General features: G+C 42.4%; 1 protein-coding gene across 1 annotated transcript; it reads right to left on the bottom strand.

Moving 5' to 3' along the window:
- Positions 1-295: 295 nt before the first annotated feature.
- Positions 296-11,246, bottom strand: gclc (glutamate-cysteine ligase, catalytic subunit). Its single transcript, XM_080016110.1, has 16 exons — positions 10,840-11,246; positions 9,408-9,520; positions 6,767-6,949; positions 6,556-6,669; positions 5,691-5,749; positions 5,305-5,441; positions 5,120-5,194; positions 4,845-4,961; positions 3,896-4,034; positions 3,708-3,820; positions 3,492-3,584; positions 3,110-3,214; positions 2,941-3,022; positions 1,544-1,653; positions 992-1,112; positions 296-866 (listed from the first exon to the last, which is right to left on the bottom strand). The coding sequence occupies exons 1-16, from the start codon at positions 10,987-10,989 to the stop codon at positions 685-687; spliced, it is 1,893 nt and encodes a 630-aa protein (XP_079872236.1). The 5' UTR covers positions 10,990-11,246; the 3' UTR covers positions 296-684.
- Between the last annotated feature and the right edge of the window lie 9,946 nt (positions 11,247-21,192).

Here is a 21,192-nt window from a genome sequence, read left to right as displayed (position 1 = left end):
TCCTTGCTCGGCCTCGACTAGGATGACACAAACCTGGCTGAGCAAGAGGATTTCAACGTTTGTTTAGAGAGGCCTGTCACGATCAACTGCAGTAAAGAGGAATAATGCGTAAAAAATAGTTCAGAACTTTGAATTTTTGAAGACTGGCACTTAAAATCCTTAAAGTCTGGTAAGGAACCACCAGGCATCAGGAAAAAAAAAAAGGATGTACAAGGATGCCCCCCCCCCCACCGATAATGATGACACACAGACACACACTGTGTCCACACCCAAATGGAAGTCCGATGATTCAATGCTGTACAGATTTATTAAACCAGCAAACGTTGCAAAACCCGAACCGTTGCAAAACACTTGGGCGTAGCGCTACTGTCAAGTTCCTACAAAGTCAGCACAGCAAAACCAAAACCACATTAATCACCTTAAATGGGGGGGGGGGATGTTTTCTACTAGATGCCAAGAGAACAGAATATATCCATGTTACTGTAGAGCAACAGAACAGTATTGACACGCGCACGCACGCGCACACACGCGCACACACACACACACACCTTGGTACACAGCGCGCCCCCCCCCCCCGATTTCTTAACTCTATTAAAATAAGTTTGTGATCATAAAAATCTGATACAGTATGTACAACTCTGGATCCTCGTCCCTCTGGAAGGTGTGGCTGGCCCGGACGTGGTGTCATTTGAAGCGGTTGATGGGCTCGCCGATCAGCTCAGGGCAGCGCTCCTCCCCGCGGGCGATGCGATCGCAGCGCCGCAGAAGGTCGTAGTTGATCTTGTCGGTGATGACGCTGTCCTGCTGGTACTGCGGGTGGCCGGAAACAAACTGACGCATCCACTTAGCCATCGTCATCAGCTCCCCTGGTGAAGAGGAAGGACGAGACGACGGACAGAGATGAGCTTCCAACGGAGCTCCAGGAACGCGGTGCGCTACGGATACAATTGTAAGTTATGGATGCGATTGTACGTTGATGTTTCGCACTCACCCGAGGCCCGTTTCTTGATGAGCTTCAAGTAGTTCAGTATGGTGCATCTGGTGTCCACATCCACCTCCATATTTTCCAGGTAGCAGTTAAGAATGGGGATCAGCCCCTGGAACACTCCCTCCTAAAAAAAAAAAAAAAAAAAAAAAAAAAAGGAAAAAATTAAATGATTCGCAAACAGTTCTAAATCATTATAAATAAAGATTATTCAACAATGAAATAAGCAAACAAATAAATAAAACCGGCAGAAGCAAAGGTTCTTGTAATTCTATTTTTAAATTAAAAACAGTCATGGTTACAAAGCTTTTTTTTTTTTTAATAAGTCATATTTTAAACTGATTAAAATCTTTTTTTTTTTTTTAATAAAATGTGAGACAAAACTTTTTAAAATGATGTAGAGGCAAAACCTCTTAATTGTGTTAATTAAAAACGTAATAGACACAAAACCTTTATTAGTTTTTTTTTTATTATCAAAAATGTAATCGCAAACTGACTCAAAAATAAATATACTGTATTATATAGTGTAATAAACTATATTTAACAAAGAGTGCAGACCCTTCCATTGATGATTGTGTCGATGCTCATCAGCGTGTACTCCTCGTTCCCGCCGTCGCTCTCCACTCCGTTCTGGGAGGAGGTGGAGCCGTCTAGCACCGGGTTGCAGCCTGGACAGAGGCAGCACAGGAGTCAACGCTAAGCCTCTGATGAAAAGTTCGACTCTTTTTGAAGATTTCGGCTCTTCATGAATGACTCAGTAAAAAACATTTGTTCGGTTTTCATTTGATTCCGTCGGTGTTGCTTGAGCATAAGCGACTCACGGTTCCCCATTCGCAGTCCGGTTCAAAGAGTCATTGGCTCTGCTTGGGGCGCATGCGTGCCTTAGGGCTCTCGACTCTTTTCGTTCGAGATCTGAGTCTCAGTTCATTGTTCAGTGTCTCTGGAGTTACCGAGTCGTGAACGAACGACTCTTTTGCCGGAGTGACTCACAACTCCTGAGGCATTAAACATGTTTGTTTGCTACGAACGAATCGTCCGCAAGTCGTGCATATCCAATAAGCCCCCCATGCTAACCGTTAACGCTCCCCATTGGGATACAAATTCAAAGGCGTTTTACTTTAAATTAACCTTAAACAATCGTTGCTTAATTTATAAAAGATCATTACGTCACCAGGGGTGGCGTCACGTCGAGTGGGACATACGCGATGCTGCGCACCTCCGATTTTTTGTGACTTGGCGCGATTTCATTTCAAAATGGAGAAGTTCGAGGCAAGACTCGCTGAGCTGGTTCGCGCATACTGGGAAAACTACGACCGTTCTTTGCGCGAGTTAAATATTTTAACTTTTTGCCGTTCTCAGTGACGGAATGAGTTGGATGTTATGTAGCAGAAGTCTGGTGCAGATGTGGACAACGCTAATACAATTATTAAACATTACTTAAACTCTTATATATAATAAGACACAAAATAATTTAGTTAATATATTTTATTGGCGTCACCACCATCGCAACATATCACTTGTTTCGTTTTGTCATCGTACCTCTCCCTCGCTCCGGGTCCCCCCCACACCCCTAATGCCGTTATCGCGTTCCACCTGCATCCCATCTTAGTTGTTGAGCAACAATAAACATTGTTTTCTACACGCAGCCGTGTTTGTTGTTTGTCGCTCTTCCGGAAGCCTCCATCTACTTCTAGTACTACTTCTTGCTCCACTGGGCATTTTTTCCTCTCCACTGCCCTCTGTCGTTCCGGTGAGTATTACTACTTCCTGGTTGGGGGTCCCTGCGCCCCAAAGACTCCCATTGATACAATTGCAACAAGACTGAAGATTGTTCAGTTCTTATCAATAAGACAAAATCTGAAAATCGCTTAAATTCTTATGAGCAATTAATCAATAGTCAATTTATCGTTAACGTCCCAAGCTCTCCAGTAACCAGAGCCTGGTTCCTCTCTGACCTTTGAAGATGTCCTTCCTAAAGTAGAACATTCCCTCCTGCACCGCGTTCCTCTCCTGTGCCACCTTCATGTTTTCATCGACCTGGTGCAGAAATTACACATTTATACATCTTTTTTTCCAGATATTTATACATGTTTGAATCTAGATATATTCATATGAAAGTCTTACCTTAGACAGGGGAATTAGGAAATCCAGTTTGTAGGACAGGATGACTCGAGTGAGCAGCACGACAAACACCACATACGCAGAGTTTTCAAAGTCTGTCAGCTGCACCTGGAAGAAGAAAACAAAAAAACAAAATCGAAATGTCAATAACAACAAAACATAGTTTCCATAAAACCCCTCAAATAAAAACACAAACATAACAGGTAGATTCCACGCTGTCAAGTCAACCAAGCAGCAGATAAGAGCTTTGTTGGTCTTTCCTGAATTTCCCAAAGGGGGATTATAAAGAGTTATATTACTATAGAGTATTATTATTATTATTATTATTATTATTATTATTATTATAGTAGTGTGTTATCTTATTGTAATCTTATTATCCTCTAACCTCCATCGGGCGGAATTCCACTCTCCAGCCGATGTCGGAGTTGGGAGGCGGAGGCTTGAACCTCATTGTCTGCCAGTTGGTTGACTGGAGGTTCTGCAAGAAACAGAATGAGATTTATGACCCATACAAGGACCATGGCCTTCATTTAAAGTAAAATCAATTAGCTAATAATAATAATAATAATAATAATAAGTATCCAGGGGGACCGACACTTACTTCAAAGTGATCAGACTCGTTTTCGTCATCCAAGTTGAGTTTCTCCTCGAAGATGGAGAGCGGATCCCTGATGAAAAGGTGGGCGATGTGCTGGGCGAGCAGCTTGTCGATGCCTGTGGACACAGTGGAGACAGTCAATTTCAAACCGCACAACTGAAAAGGGTGGGTCCGGCTTTTGTTTACTGTACCTCCTCCCAGCAGCTGCTTGTAGATCTCCTCGTCGATGGTCAGCTCGATGTCGTTGTACTTCTCTCCGCAGCTCGACAGGTAGCTGTCGATGGAGTCGTATCTGGATTTGAAGATTCTGTATTTGTTGGTTTTCAACGGCTGTGAAAGGGGTTAAAACAAACAAACAAAAAAAAACAACATGTTTAGCCAAATGGCAATCTTAAAACGATGCTTATTGTAAGTCAATTTGAGACTGTAAAATTGGATTACACTAGTTTTTCCACTTAAAACAGCAGCAGCCATATTGGCGTTTGTCATTTTGGTTATTAGACTATCATCTGCTGGTTTAGTTTTAAGTGAACGAAAGTAAGAAGTATAGCCAGAAAAAAAACAACTGGTTGATTAACTCATCTAATGGCTGATCCCCAGAATCCATTCAGAACGACTGGTTTGTGTTTTATCAGAGTTGCTGCAGGAACAACGGTCGGGTTAAGTGGAAAGCAAAAATAACAAATCTACTCCAAGCTGACGAACCAGGGGAACGACGCACGTCATGTCATGGTCAAAAGTTTTACCTTTATTTTGGAATATCACCAAGATTTTATAATTAACATCTTGAACGCAATTCATTATCCATTTTGTAATAAGTAAAATGTTATGTGGTAAAGTGTTGATATAAATTAAGACAAATGTTGGTGTGTTACTACATAATACATTGAATTCTCACACATTCATCAAACAAAGTTAAATAACCAACGCATTATGTAATAGGTTATGTGGAAAAACCTGTTATGAATTATGCTCAAGGCTTTTATTACAAAAAGTTAGTTATTATAAAATGCAGTGTCATTACAGAATAACAAAGATCAAATTGATAACATTTTGTCAAGTTATTACAAAATGCGGGTGTTGTTTTAATAATAACAAAGGTAAAATGTATTCCATTTAGTCAGGTTATTCCCTTATCACCTTAAGGCCTCTCTCCTCCTGCGTGCGATCGTCCACAGAGGCAGAAATGACACCCCAGCGGCAGTCGATGTCAGACATGTAGCCTCGGTAGAAGGGCGAGGCGGCGCTCAGAGCCATCTGAGACGAGTGGGAGGAGAACGGATTATTATTATTAGTTTATCAGTGTGGAGGGAATAAGAAGCAGTTTTGTTTATATCGTTCAATCCAATAACTTTTAATTAACTAGAGAAATACCTAATGGTAATAATAGCCATACACACATACTATACACACACCACAATAGGGCAGAACGTGGCCAGTTGGTCGTAAAGGTAGCGTGCCTCATCGATGCTGCAGGCCTGGAATGTCACCTGGCAGGAGATACAATAAGGACAGTAAAACAGGTCAAAGAGCAGTTAAACAATCACTTATTTTAGCGATAAACTCAGGCGAGTGCTCTGGGCATGGGTTGAAGATGAACCTGGAGGCAGCAGTTCCCCATCCCGAAGCCCATGGCGTCCATGTAGATGTGGTCTGGGAGGGCCGCCGTGGCCGCCTCGCCGTCATCCTCCGGGAACTCCTCCAAGAAGGGAGACACGGTTTTCTTGTCCTTGAAGACTGAGAAGTGGAGAAAGAAAACAGATCAAGTAATTTAGAGGATCAAAAGAGAACGAGCTGTTTTTGACAATAAAAGTCCAAGTCCAAAAGCTCAAAGTCAAACACATGTTACATTTCTGATAGAAAACACCAACAACAACAAGATAATCGGCTAACTAATTATGCAATCAGTTCTCAAAATATGTCAAATTTTGAGACAAAATCTTTCCTCAACAAGCTTGGATTTACACTCTCACACACACAACTTACTTGGAACATTGATTGCAACTTTCTCTCCTCTTCTGTGGCGTATGTTTCTGGTGAGCGTACTGATGAGAAAAACAAAACAAAAAACCCACAAACAACAACAATCAAACAGGGTGTGAAATTAACTATTTTACCCATATCATTATATCTAAATGGGCATTTGTGCTATTTCCGCCCCCTTGTGGTGGATAGCGGTCACTTGCCGAGAGCGGAAAGTCATTCCGCATCGCTCCTTCTCTCATTCTTTTGATACATGCATTGTAATGTTTTTTTGTTTTTTTTTGGGGGGGGTGGGGGGGTGGGGTGGGATAGCTAAGGCTATCCACGTGGGAGCAGTCAGCAGTTTACTGGAGTTTAGTTTCATTAGCAGTTTACTAATATTCAATGAAGCGAAGAAGTGGGCAGCGTTACGTTGTGGAGGGCTAGGTCTTCGGTTGTAAAAAAGGGCATTCACCAGTTATTTTTTAACTTCCTGAAACCTTCTCGCAAAACCCAAGTCCGCCTTCTTCTACGTTCAATTCTCAGATTTTGCTCTTTACACAGTCAGTCAAGGAGAGAAACAGGAGGAAGTTTTTGGAATAAACACTGAATGAAAGAGCCTGGAGATGCCCAGTGTGACATGGGTCTCTCTCCGACTGATATGACTAAACTTATTGAATATTTTCCACCCGTCAACGTTGCAGTTCCAGCAGTTCACTGCTCTCCTTGCCGTGCCAACCCTGTTGCTGAGAAAGCTGCCGCCGCCGGCACCGTTAAAAACATGTCAGTGCAGTTCAGAACCATCGAGGCTTCTGTTATTGTCGATGGAAGGACGTAAAAGCAGTGTAATCGTGCAGATTTAATTAGTGTCGCGGTGCCAGGACCACACCTGAACCTGGGGTGTCTGCAGATGGCTTCATCTGGGAAGAACAGCGACTTGGATGCCCCCTTCTCCCCGGGTGTCGGCCGGTACTCTGGCTGGGTGAAACCCGGACAGCCTAACCTGGAGGAGGAGCAGGAGGGTGGGGGAAACACTGGTTAGATGACAGCACACTCACCAGCTACTCCCTGGGCTTTTACAATCCTTCATTGTTCTCCACCTTGGGAAGGCGGTGATGGTGCAAAGCGTCTCGTTGTCGTTCAGAACAGACGAGGCCTCCCGCCGCCTCTTCCCCATGTTGTCCTCCACCGTGTTGAACTCCGACATGGTGCCGCCGTACGGCTGCCCAGGCGTCCCCTCGATCATGTAGCTACCGTACTCCGGCCTCCACAGCGTGGGATGGCTGAAACATAAGGTTTAAAATGGAACATTAGGAGAGAAGGTCTGCGCGGCGGTCTTGAACAGCGGTGACCTTGAACCTAAAACCGACACGCCGCCGCCCGCTTTCTCTCCTTTCATCTCAAGGACCAGACAAACGCAGAGTAACGAGGAATGCACGGCTCCACGCAGCCACCCAGAGGTCCGAGATCCAGAAACTTTAGACCCAACGCCCTGTGTGAGCAAGCGGAGCCCAACTCCACAAAACACATTTCATGTGAGAACCAAGAAAGGATTTGAAAAAAAACGTGTGGCAGTTCAGACACACAGGCACCATTCTTAATTCTCAGAACTCCTGAGGACATTTAGTTCCTCCGACATGTGGAAATCCATGAAGTAGTTCTGCCAGTTCAATAGCCTTTGTGGAGAGTCAAAGCTATGCGTTTAGACAAATGTATTCAAATATTCAGGCAAGGGCTTCCTGTGTGTACAGAAGCATAAGTCGTTCCAAGCTCAGTATAAAACAAAAATGGTGGAAAACTGGATCAGTGGTCTGAGGATCTGAGTGACTTTGACAAGGGCCAAATTGTGTTGGCTAGTCGACCGGGTCGGAGCATCTTCAAAAGAAAAACAGGCAGTGGTTAGTAACTACCAAAAGTGGTCCAAGGAAGGACAACTGGTGAACTGGCGACAGGGTCATGGGCGCCCAAGGCTCATTGATGCACGTGGGGAGTAGAGTCTAGCCTGTCTGGTCCAATACTACAGAAGAGCTACTGAAGCATAAATTGCTGAAAAAGTTAATGCTGCTATGATAGAAAGGTGTCAGAACCCACAGTGCATCGCAGTTTGTTGCATATGGGGCTGCGTAGCCGCAGTGTCCATGCTGACCCCTGTCCACCACCGAAAGCACCTATAACGGGCACATGAGCGTCAGAACTGGACCATGGAGCAATGAAAGAAGGTGTCCTGGTCTGATAAATCATGTTTAATTTTACATAATGTAGATGGCTGGTGTGTGTGAGTTGTTCACCTGGGGAAGAGATGGAACCAGGATGCACTTTGGGAAGAAAGAAAGCCGGTGGAGGCAGTGTGATGCTCTGGGCAATGTTCCGCTGGGAAACCTTGGGTCCTGGCATTCAAGTGCATGTTACTGTGACACGCACCACCTACCTAATATTGTTGCAGACCAAGTTCACTCCTTCATGGTTACAGTATTCCCTGATGGCAGTGGCTGCTTTCAGCAGGATAATGCGACCTGCCACACTGCAAAATTTGTTCATGAATGGTTTGAGGAACATGACAAAGAGGGTTAGGTGTTGACTTGGCCTCCAAATTCCCCAGATCTTAATCCCATCGAGCATCTGTGGGATGTGCTGGAACAACAATCCCTATCCACCTTACAACTTCAAGGACTTAAAGGATCTGCTGCTAACGTCTTGGTGCTAGATACCACAAAACACCTTCAGAGGTTTTGTGGAGTCCATGTCTCGATGGGTCAGAGCTGTTTTGAGGCACGAGGGGGAGTTACACAATATTAGGCAGGTAGTTTTAATGTTGTGGCTGATCGCTGTATATATACACAGACAGACAAAAAGACAGCCAGACAGGTGGCGTTTTCAGTGATGAGCAAGAATATAGCTGCTCCATAGTTGTTTTCTTTTTCTTATTGGTATAAATACATTTTTATTGCGCTCCTAAATGTCTTGAGTTTAGAATGTTGATCACTGTACGCCACTTTTATTAGTAACGTTGCAACATTGGAACTGGTATTTACAGTGAAATAACTACCACCTACTGGGCTCACTAGTTAATTGTGTACATAAATAGAAAATGTCAGTGTGTTATTTCAATGGCTGTCAAAGTTAAAGCAAATTCAGTTTAACGGCACTGACTTCTTTGACGCAGTAACGCACATTCTGTTATGATGACTGTAGGATTTTTTTTGAGGGGTGTCCATGGCACGAAATCCTCCCTGTCTGATCCATTTGTAGGTGTGGGTGTTCTTTACAATCACGTCAAGTGTGCAGTTGCTGTGACAAAGTGACACATGAGGCGTGCGACAATGACAATACAACATGCTTTCTCTCCATCTCTCGCACACCCCTTGCATGCCGGATGCTTGTCGGTGCGGAGTCTACAGAGAATACTCAAAATAAGCAGAAAAAAAGCAATATCAAAATCAGAGACAGAGAAGGTGGGACATCCGGGGACACGCGCTCTATGTTCTCACTCGCCATTGGTTAACCAATGGCGAGTAACAGTACCAAAGCAGTACCTTTGAGGATTTCTGGACAATGTTTGTCATTGTTTTGGGTCGTTAATTGATTTCCAATAAACAATAATCAAGTCTTATCTCATCTCATGTTATTATTTGGCGGTACGGCAGTTTTTTTTAGGAATGATGGAAGAAGGCGACAGAACTGACGCTTCCGTCCCATTTGGCCTCACATTCCAGTCCCGGGTCGTGCTGCGTGACGACTTACTTGGGGTTTGTCTTTTCACCTTTATCTTGGAGAGTTTCCAAAACCTCGCCTCCATTCAGCACCAGGCAAACCTTTTCATTCTTCTCGTCCATCTCGATCAACATGTACTCGACCTGGAGGAGAGAGAGAGAGAGATAGAGAGAGAGGGGAGGGAACAAAAGCAGGAGCAAAGTTAAATAAATGACTACTTCTTCTATAGATTGTGGGCAGTAATTGAAAATGCATTATTTATATTTTTACAATCATTTTAATGTATTTGACCAACTGTGGTAATTATTTTAGTATTTTACTAAGCTCCGACTCATCCCTTGAGCTTTAACTGACTTCTCTTGCCCTTAGGACTCCGTAGGTCATCAGTATTGGGGTCTTTTTTTGCGGTTTCCTCGTGGTGTGAACCTATATTTACAAGATCAAAACGCGACGCAGTCACATCAACTCCGATTCATCAATTGTTTCCTTGACTTTGACTCCGCTTCGACGTAATCCCCTGTCTGAAAGGGGGATTAATCTATAACAACAACATTCCACATTGTTTGAAATCAAAGCGTTTGGTTCAAGCTGAAAACGCCAAAATACTTTCAAACTTTCACAATTTATTCATTTTGCTTTGCTTGTCAAACAATAGTGTAAATACAGAACTATAATACTGTTCCCTAATACACCGTACTAAGGGTTTTACATATACCAAATAACGTCTAACCTTTATCAACAAGACTTTTCAACAAGAGCTATCCACTTTAACTAAATGCAATAATCTCATGGACAGTTTGCAGACTTTAAGGTGACGTTGCACATGAAAGCAATGGAGCATTTCACACATGGTGGTGAAATTATAGAGAAATAAATGGATAGATGCATAGATCAATAAATAGACAGGCAGATGCATAGATCGATAAATAGATGGATAGATGCATAAATAGATGGATAGATGCATAGACAGATGGGTAGACGGAGAGACGCTTCACTCCAGTGTTTACAGCAATTCCCATCAAAACAACGGGCAAAAGTATTGAGAAATGAGAACAGATGTTTATTCTTATTACTTCATTACTTTTGCCTGTGGTTCGAAAAGAAAATTGGCAAGAAATGCAATAAACCTTGAAAATAAAATTACAAATATAAAATGAACCATATATATATATATATATATATATATATATATATATACACACACACACATATACATACATACATACATACACACACACACACACAATAAGACGAAAAAGTGTGAACATTTACAATAAAAAAGTGAAAAATATAAAGACAAAATTAGGGAATATGCAATACACCTAAAAATGTTCTTAAAATGTTTCGGGGAAATATGACAATATACAACAAACGTAAACATTAAATAAACAAACCTTTATATCAGCAATTGAGTGTGTAAAATGAAATAAATGTACATATGTGCGGACATCCAGGCGCTCACCTCGTCGCCCCACTTGAGCACGTCCTTGTGGCGGTCCTTCACTTTGTGGTAGATGTTGAGGAACTGGATGATGCCATGCTTTCTGACGTGGTCCGCGTACTGCCGGGTCTCTTCCCAGTTCAGCGGGGAGCCCTGTGACAGCAAGCCCATGGTCCCCTACCCGCCGGTGCAGATACCCGCCTGCTGCTAGCTGGACGATGCTAATGTGCCCCGGGTTCCAAAAAGCGAGATGGCATCCAGCGCCGGTCCGCTCTCAAGGCCCCTTCACATCACCCGGCCGACGTCTGTATTGGCGGGCTACCACCGAGTGATCCTCCGCTACGAGAGGCGCACTGGTTCGCTGCTTTCTCCCGGTAAACCGTAAACAGTGCGGCCCCCAACAAGCAGCAGATATCGGTGTTTTTGGGTTTTTTTTTTTGGGGGGGGGGGGGGGGGTGTCGTGAAAGGACCGCACAGTGGGTGTGCTGCTGCCCTCAGCGGAGCTTAAGCCGAAATGTAGCAGAGGTGCCGAACGCACCTCCTACAGGCTGCTTGCTGCCTTCGGGTCGCGTGGGATTTTCGGGATCCCTGGGTGGTGGTCACTCCTAACCACACGCGTGGGAGGTGTCCACGCTGTTTGTTACCTTTTCTCGATCACGTGTGTAGACTATTAAGCACGGGTTGCTACGTGAATGCATGTTTTGTTTTTTTCTCCCACAGACGAGATAAAATACACACCGCAGAACAGCAGAGCGAGAAAGGGGACAACATATCTGAAATTGTTAGAATAATATCAAATAATAAAGTTATGCATGGTATCTAAGGAACTTTTAGCAAGATAATATTCCCACATGCCCGTGATATATACTACAGCCTATGTGTAACATTACAAGTTACTTTAATTACTTTAATGACATTATTTTGTTGAATCCATGCAACTTGAATTTTTCCGCCCTGCGTGTCTCATGTCACGTCTTCGATATCCCCGCGTTAATGCCACCAAGAGAACGATAGCAAGCAAAACTTCGCTTGAAACTATATGACTTGGGAGCTGGACGCTTCGTGGACGCTTCGCCCTTATGAAGGCCCGAGTTTAACCCGCTCTCCCGGTGTGACTTGAACGCAGCATTACACACTACCTGGATCCATGTGACTCCGTCAGGCGGAGCCGCGTCACTTTATGACTCAGCAGTTTCCCCGCCGCAGTTTGAGGCTGTTTTAATCTGAATTTAATTTAATTTTAATGTTAAACCTTAAAAAAAAAACCTATTTAAAACGAATTTCGCCTCCAACACCCTAGTGTTGCTCATTCAGGCCATATTTTCAATAGTTTTAAAGTGGTAATCCATACGATTTTTTTCAAATGATTGTTTTGTTGAAAATCTCATATTTTATAATGTCTGGTTCTTTAGAAGAAACAGCCATTCAAAATATTTGTGTTCAGCATGTGCTCCTATATATGCGGTTTCCATTGTTGGTGACCGGGTCTGCCACACGCAAGAATTGAAAGGCAGCCATGGTGAATAAGCTAAAGCAGCGGAGCTAGTCGTGGTCAGTTAACTGTTGATACAGATGAAAATTCACAAAAAACAACGGAAAATATCCCTAACACCTCAAGTGACCAAAAAAAATCATCAGAAGAAGGTTTTGAGAATGTTTTCAAAGGATTTATGGGACTTGTAGTGTAATCCACCCGACAGCAATTTGATGGATTACCACTTTAAACTAAATGTCCATGAGTTCCATCCCAGAACGAATACATGTACACATTTGCATGGGTAAAATGACAGATCATGTTTGATTTGTTTTATAAATCTTGATCTGTTACAATCCGTCATCATGACAGTGGCATTACTGAATAGAGCTGGCAGATGAATCAACCCCACATCCTTTCCAGTAATGATAGTTCAGTTTAACCACGGAAATAATACTTAAGCTAAGGAATGCGGCCCTCATTCACCTTTAAATTCAAGTCGTCATGACTCAAGTGAGCTGATGTTTCCTCACCGAAGGAAACAACGTTCTCCTATTTCATTATTTCTAGGCTTTTAAAAAAATGCAAGGCCCGACCTCTGCGTAATAATGAGGGAAGGATGTAATTGAACACCTCAACACCTGAACACTCTCACAGACTGTGCAAAAGGTGACCAAGCACAAACAGCGGCTTGCTTTTCAAGTCTTTATCTTCGATCAGCTATTACTGAAAAACAACACTTTTCTCGAGGCCTACTTCATCAACAACCATTGTCTGCTCAAGTTTCTCAATATTTCTCAATACATTCAAGAGGTTTATTCGTCACATACATAAACCTCTTGAATGTGTTGAGAAATATTGAGATACATTCAAGAGGTTTATTCGTCACATACATAAACCTCTTGAATGTGTTGAGAAATATTGAGATACATTCAAGAGGTTTATTCGTCACATACATAAACCTCTTGAATGTGTTGAAATATTGAGAAACTTGAGCAGACAATGGTTGTTTATGAAGTAGGCCTTGAGAAAAGTGTTGTTTTTCAGTAATAGCTGATCGAAGATAAAGCATGCCCGTGACCACTGATTTAGGGGAAAAATAGTTTCAAATTCATAGAAATAAGCATGCTGTACATTTGGGCTCTCAAACTCAACGCGTGTGTGTGTGTGTGTGTGTGTGTGTGTGTTTGTGTTTGCCTGTGTTGGAGACGTGTACATTGGAGACGTCTCTATGGGTGGGTGTCATGTGGTGTTGGAGACAATGTCTTCAACAATGACTTCTCCTCTGGGAGATTTTACTTAAAGATTCAGATTGAAGAGAAGAATGAGTCGCTTTGAGGAGTGGCCAGTGAGTCCATCCACAGGAAGGGTTCATTCACAGTGGGTCCAGAATTTGGCTGCTGGGCTGTTTGGTTGAGTAATGGAAATTAATATAAGGCTTGGGTGTCCGCTCTACCCATTCTTAAGTCCATATCTAAATGATGGTGGTAAAATCTGTGCAGCCCTGATCATCTCACCTGTCAATCAAACACATTAACATTTTAATTTCAGTTTTCTGGGGGATGATTTGTAAACAATGGAGATAATAAATCTTATTATATTAGATGTAGTACTATAATACTACTACCAGCAATTTTTTCTAAATAAGTGGTTAAATGTAAATAATGCTTTTATATATTTTACTTTACTTTTAATTCTTTCAACATTCAAACATTTTAAATACTTTGATTCTAAAATCTGCCCAAAATTAGTTGGAGTAGCTAACTTGAATACACTTTCCATCTAAGGGGGATATTTTATTCTAACTTTAACATATTGAACATATCACCAGAGTTTTACAGCATTATTTACAATTTTTTACATTATTTACAATGACTTATTGTTTTTTTTAACAACTGGATCATTACTAATTCGTGTATGTTATTTTCTTAAATTACCAACATTTTAAAATGAAATAAAGACAATCCAACAAATAGCACAACCCTGCTACTTGTGTGTGTGTGCGTGTGTGTGTGTGTGTGTGCAAATAAGCATGGACTGCAGACCTGAGTGTCTATGGACAGTATACGAATATAAGTGAGACGCAAGTACTGTCTCCCACGACACCTCATTTTTTGTTTTGACACCTGTATCCGCGTCTCTGTCCGTGCTAAGCTCAGAGCATGGTCCTGCGCCAATAGCTCTGGGGACCTGGAGGCCTTGAGGAACACCAGATATGTCAAAAGAGCCTACAGGGACAAACTGGAGTCGGACTATCACAGTTCCGACCCCAGACGCATGTGGTGTGGACTGCGCACCATCACAGACTACAAAGGGAGAAACAGGAGCGATGCCCAGCCAGCCGCCTCTCTTCCCAATGAGCTCAACACCTTCTATGCACGGTTTGAGGCGAGCAACACCATCCCGGCTGCAAGGCTAGCGGGGGACCAGGATGACTACACTCTGTAGTCCTGTCCACGGCTGACGTGAGGAGAGCTCTTAAAAGAGTAAACCCTCGGAAGTCTCCAGGGCCTGATGGCATTCCAGGCCATGTCCTCAGAGCGTGCGCCGCGCAGCTGGCGGACGAATTCACCTCCATATTCAACCTCTCCCTGATCCAGTCTACAGTCCCCACCTGCTTCAAACAGACAACCATTGTCCCGGTACCAAAGAAACAACCCATCACCTGCCTGCCTGTATCGCCCAGTAGCACTGACCTCCACCATCATGAAGTGCTTCGAGCGGCTAGTCAGAACCCACATCTGCTCCTCCCTTCCTGACACCCTGGACCCCCTTCAATTTGCATATCGCCCGAACAGATCTATGGACGACGCCATCGCCCCTGCAGTGCACACCACCCTTTCCCACCTGGACAAGAGCAACACATACGTGAGGATGCTGTTAGTAGATTACAGTTTACTTATTACTGAGCATCGAAGACCGCAGGGCTGTGTACTCATTCCCCTCCTGTACACCCTGTTCACACATGACTGTGTGGCCCGTGTAAGAACCAACACTATCCTTAAGTTTGCGGACGACACTACCATCCTAGGTTTCATCTCCAACAACGATGAGTCCTCCTACAGAGAGGAGGTCAGCGTCTTGGCAAAATGGTGCCAGGATAACAACCTCTCTCTCAACTTCTGCAATACTAAAGAGATGATCGTGGACTACAGGAAACGACAGCGAGGGACGCACGCCCCCATCCACATCGACAGAGTTGAAGTGGAGAGAGTCTCCTGTTTCAAGTTCCTCGGTGTGTTCATCAGTGATGAACTCTCCTGGTCCAGGCAATAGGACGCGGCAATAAAAATTGCCCAAAAGCACCTATTCTTCCTGAGGAGACTCAAGAAGTTTGGCATGTCTGTCAGGACTCTCACCAGCTTCTACCGATGCACCATTGAGAGCATTCTCACTGGCTGCATCACCGCCTGGTAAGGTATCTGCTCTGCTGCTGATCGCAAGGCGCTCCAGAGGGTGGTGAAGACAGCGGAGCGCATCATTGGCTGCCACCTCCCCTGTGTGCAAGGCATCTACGGCACATGATGCCATAGGAAAGTACAGAAAATCATAAAGGACTACAGCCACCCAGGCTACGGACTGTTCACACTGCTACCATCTGGTAAACGTTACTGGAGCATCCGGGCACGGACTACCAGACTCACAAACAGTTTTTACCCCAGGCCATCAGGCTTCTCAACCTGCAACATCTGTAGTCACCTATGTACATTAAATTTACATCACCACAACTACATGTTCATATCCACTGGCACGCCTTCACTCCAATTCATATCCATATCTTGTGCAATAGACTGACCTATTTCTGTTGTTACTGCTACAATGTTCCAATTTTTTAGTTTCAGTTTTAGGATTATTTTTCTTATTTTAATTTTATGTACATACACTGCGACCTCTTGCCCCTATTTGTAACATTGACTATTGCTTTTTTTATATTCGACTCTTATTTTATTAAAAAACTAAATAAAAATTATTTCCTCTTTATACTTGCCTTGTTATTTTATCTTTTTATGCCAACTACGCAGTTGTTGCTTGTCATGCCCCAAGAATTTCATTGTACTGAATGAGCTTGTGTTGTACTGTACAGTTGACAAATAAAACACTTTGAACTTTTGAACTTTTCTTTGTCCCACCCTTCTCCCCCAGGCACTAGGTGCTTCTGCAGACTGATCTGACCAGAAGTGTCAGCCTTTCCACAGAGAACTGTGCCCAAATGAGACCCACCAAGCTTTTACACCAACACACACATCTCCCGTGTGGTACGTGCACTTCCTCCTTCCTGTGTTGTTATAAATTAATTGGTATTTTACCTTTTAAATCTGTGAAATTCTGCATATGTAATAAATGTATTAAAACACCTTAATGAGGAAAGTAATAATAATAAAGTTCAGTCTGCAAAGTTAATGTTGTTATTTTGGCTGTTGATTTTATTGTTCTTTTGGTGAAGATAACCGACAACTAACGTTCCTGTGCAAAGTGCCACTAATCAGTAGAAGAATGGTTTCTTATCATACAACCCTGCTGTGCTGAGGTCAAGCTGTGTACAGTATGTACTGTTTACTATCCCATGAATACTACACAGCCTATTGTAGTAGCCTATTATAGCCAGAGAGGATAGTCAGTTTGAGAGAAACTAAATAAACAATAAATGTTGTTTTGTGTCAGCATGACGCATCATCTCTCTCTTCTGGCACTGTACCTACAGCTTTTAAGACAGCCATGATTAGACCTTTACTTAAAAACCCAACCTTGACCCCGAGTCTTAGCAACTATAGGCCGGTCTCAAATCTCCCCTTCATCTCCAAAGTCCTTGAAAATATTGTAGCACAACAGATTACTGATCACATGTCCTCGAGTGATCTGTTTGAATTATTTCAGTCTGGATTCAGAGCTTTCCACTCCACTGAGACGGCCCTCACAAAAGTGGTTAATGATCTTTTATTAGCAATGGACATCGACACCTGACTCCACCTCAGCGATGCTTTTGATACTGTTGATCATAACCTACTGCTAGAACACCTTGACACCTTGGTTAAAATAATAATAATAATAATAATAATAATAATGATGATAATAAATAACCAATACAATTATAAACCAATAAAAATATAATCTTTATTATAGATGTATTTATTAAATTTATTTTATTTTATGACGTTAAATTAAATAAATTAATGCGCACCCGTAATCCCCACGCAGTGTCCCGATGCGAGGGAAAGTCAGAACAAACTCTTAAATTACGTCTTGTAGATCTAATGAGTGTAGATTGGGAAACTGGATTGCTTATTTCTTGCCTCAAATTTGTTCAGAAACACATTTTAGTGGTTAGAAAGGCGAAATCAGTGAAAGTTAAGGAGTACATACAATTCAGAACTCACGCTGAAACCTCACTGGCTGACATCACTTCAGCGTCACACAGAAAAAAATCCCTTGGAGGTGTAGTTTCTTGATGAATTTGAAGTGTTGATGAAGAAGGAGTGACCGCTGACGCTGACTTTAGTAAAATAATAGGTTTATTACAAAAGAACAGCATCAGACCAGACTTTCCTTGGTTCGCCTGAGAGAGAACAGAGCCGGATGGATTCTCTGCCGGATGCAACTCAGGCGGGGGCTTTAATGCTTGTCCAGAGACAATGCTGACCATTTGGTTCCCCTACATGGGTCACAGGTCATAATTCACCTCCCTCATCTTCGGGACCCTGGTTAATTGGTTGTCCAAAGTCAGGCTAGTCGACCCATCGGACCGTCCAATGAACCTTTCCCTGCCTATCATCAATGTCCCTCAAAACCCGCAAAAAAAGAAAACCCCTGAGGTCCCAATATATTCATTTCACCCTGTTACAGAAAACTTCAAAGAAAACAATACAAAATCAAAGTAATGTCTTGCCAAAAATATCTACTGTAGAGTACAGACTTTTCATCCATAATACAGGTTACATTGTAATAAACAAACTCCAATATTATAAAAACCTGCATAACACTTTTTAACACCATCAACTTTTAATGATATTTCACTCGACACCCCTGATCATGATGTCCTCATTCAGTGTCCGTCGTCCATTTTCATCCTCCATTCTTGAATGTGCATGTTTGAATGTTCCAGTCCATTAGGCTGTTAGGATCTCTGGACACAGTCATCCTCTGGTCCTGAAAGAAAAATTCACCAGCCAGTATCTTGCACACACAGTATAACAATTTCACTTTTGCATTACACTTTAACATTATTCCACTATATGATTAACATTTTCCTTTTCACCCCTTTGTCCATGCATTTTCTTAGTTAAAAATAGTTTTGAGTCTATGATGGAATCAGATATTCAGAATGGATATTTCTCTACTAGTGTTAGCTCCTAACTACACACCATTAATGCCAACGGAAGCGCCTCTACCCAATTAAGTCCTGTGTGCTGGCAGATTTTTCAGCACACCATTCATTTTTTTCACAAACACCTTGGCTTTGCGGATGATAAACAGTTACTAGACGTTGTTTAATTCCCAATTTTTGCAGAATTAATTTGACTGTTTTATCCACAAACTCTTTCCCATTATCTGAAGATATGCGATCTGGAAGTCCCCACCTGCTTATGACCTCACGACACAAAAACTTGGCTTGGCAACTGACTGAGCATCTTTACGCTTGGTTGGACATGCTTCAGTCCCCCGTGAAAATCCATCCACGACGACTAACATGTATCTTTTACCTCCTACTGGTCTTATCATGTCAACAAAATCCACAACCAACTCACGCATGGGACCTGTCAGAGTTGGAATGGCGGACTCTTCACACCCCTCCGAACATTGTTTTTAAGACAGATTGTACATCTGCCGATGAGATAATCAATTTGCTCAAGCAAGTATGGTGCCCAAAAACCATACTCTTTCGTGATTTTTCTCCTTACCTCCCCCCTTGCAACATGGGCTAACCCATGTGCTTCCTGAATCATCAGACCTAGCAGGTTGGGGGGTGCTACCATCAGTCCTTCATGATTTCTCCACAGACCAGTAGACTCTTGTGTGGCCCCTCGGTCCAACCATAATTGTTTATCTATGGCTGACGCCGCTTCTTGCATCAAATCCCATCTCTGAACGTGATTTTATCTTCGAAGTCCACTTCATGGGTGACAAGAAGAACTTTGCCTGCTTTGTTACCTTGAGTAACCCTTGACGTGTCCATTCTGTGTGCTGCACACTTAGCTACAGCTATTTCCTTTCATCATCATTGCATGCAGCAATTTCCTTATCTGAGCATGACGCTTCTGTGTCCATGGGTTATTGTTTGACCCCAATAAGCTACTTTTTCTTGATAATACTGCAGCTTCTTCCATCATTTCTCCTATATGTTTCTGCTCAAATCCTTCAGCCACCATTAAAGTCATATGTGGCACACTTTCCTAAATGTCACGCTCTTTCTCAAGATATTCATCAGTGTTTATCTTCATAGCTGCTCCTTTACATCCTCATTCCACCACCAAGAATCCTCTTCTTTCGGCTGCTCTCGTTAGGGGGCACCGCAGTGCTTATCTACCTAGAATACCTTCTGTTCTGCGCCTCTAAAAACCTTCTCTTTGGCCTTCTTATCCTCATTCTTCTTATCCACCAACTGTATTTGGTTGAGTTTTCTGAGAGTCTCCTGGTCCTGTTCCATCAGGTCATGCTCCTTTTTCCTCCGCTTTAGCCAACATCCGTCTGAGTTGAATCCTACAATAGCTTCGTCCGAGTCACTCACACTCTCCTATTTCCAGGCTTCTGACTTGTTGTCTGCTTCCCAAACGGTTTCTTCTCTTGGTACTGTTGGAGCTCGGATACATCTTTATGGTTGTTGTAGCCCATCTCTATTATTTTCTCATCCTCATCTTTGAAGAGATAGTTGCCCTCCGTTGTCATCACTGGGTGCTGGGGATAAACATCAGTGAACTTCACCTCCTTCTCATAAGGCGGGGGCTTCTTTACAGATGCTATATGTGAGAAGGGGGCCTTAACCTTCTCGAATTGATTTTTCTGTTTCCTTTTCATTTTCCTTTATTTCTTGTCTACTTTGTTCTCTTTTTTCTTTTGCAGCTTCGAACCATGTCCGTCCCTCCTTTACGAACAGGTGTAGAATGCCAAGTTCTGTTTGTCTTTTCTCCATGCGTCGCTTTCCTTTCTGGCCTTTCTTTTGATTTACTTTATATGTGGACACAAGCACCTGCATTGTTTTAATCACATCCGGGTTAAGAGTTCCTTTAGCTGGCCACGGTTGTTTAATGTCAGGCCACCGCTTGCTCCATTTTCCTGATATTTTTGCAATGTCTTTAATAAGAGGATTATTCTTTCCCACTACATCAATAGGAGTGATTACTTTTGTAATTTTTGTATCCATTTCTTTTATTGTAAATCAAATTGATTTATTAAAAAATTATTTATAAAGCACCGTGTAATCACACTCAACCAAAAACAACTGAATTTACCAACCCCAAAGGAGACCAATAGCTTCCCACTTATGAAAGCAACTCACTTGTTCATCATCTGATGCATCTGATCATACTCATTTATCTTAAATTATCAAAATGTACATCAATGTTCACTCTCAAAACAGCCTCAATCAAGGTAAACCATTCTTAGATAATGAAACCAATATTCACAGCACTCAACCGTATTCAAATCAAATCAGCCTTAACTCATGTGATCAATCAAATCAATAATACTCCATTAATTAGGAAAATGCCTTGATTAGTCAGTCGGTTGCCAAGTCTCTTACTAACTAATTGCAAACGCAATATAAAAAAAAGAACTACTGTAAACCTATATGTGAAAACAAGCAATCATGTAGGTTATACTAGATGTACACACATATAGGTAAATGCAGGTGTCTATTGAAATGAGTTTGTGGATAAACGGCACTGGCCTGATTCATGGGATTCAGA

Source organism: Zeus faber, assembly GCF_960531495.2.
Source record: "Zeus faber genome assembly, chromosome: 16".
Classification (NCBI taxonomy): Eukaryota; Metazoa; Chordata; class Actinopteri; order Zeiformes; family Zeidae; genus Zeus; species Zeus faber.
The sequence above is the reverse complement of the archived record's forward strand: the minus strand, read 5'-3'. Positions and strand labels throughout refer to the sequence as shown.

Coding starts and splice junctions, on each gene's coding strand:
- gclc (XM_080016110.1), bottom strand. CDS start 10,989: ATGGGCTTGCTGTCACAGGGCTCCCCGCTGAACTGGGAAGAGACCCGG. Junction 6,950..9,407: donor GGTGAAAAGACAAACCCCAA/GTAAGTCGTCAC, acceptor CTTATGTTTCAG/CCATCCCACGCTGTGGAGGC. Junction 5,195..5,304: donor TGGGGAACTGCTGCCTCCAG/GTTCATCTTCAA, acceptor ATCTCCTGCCAG/GTGACATTCCAGGCCTGCAG.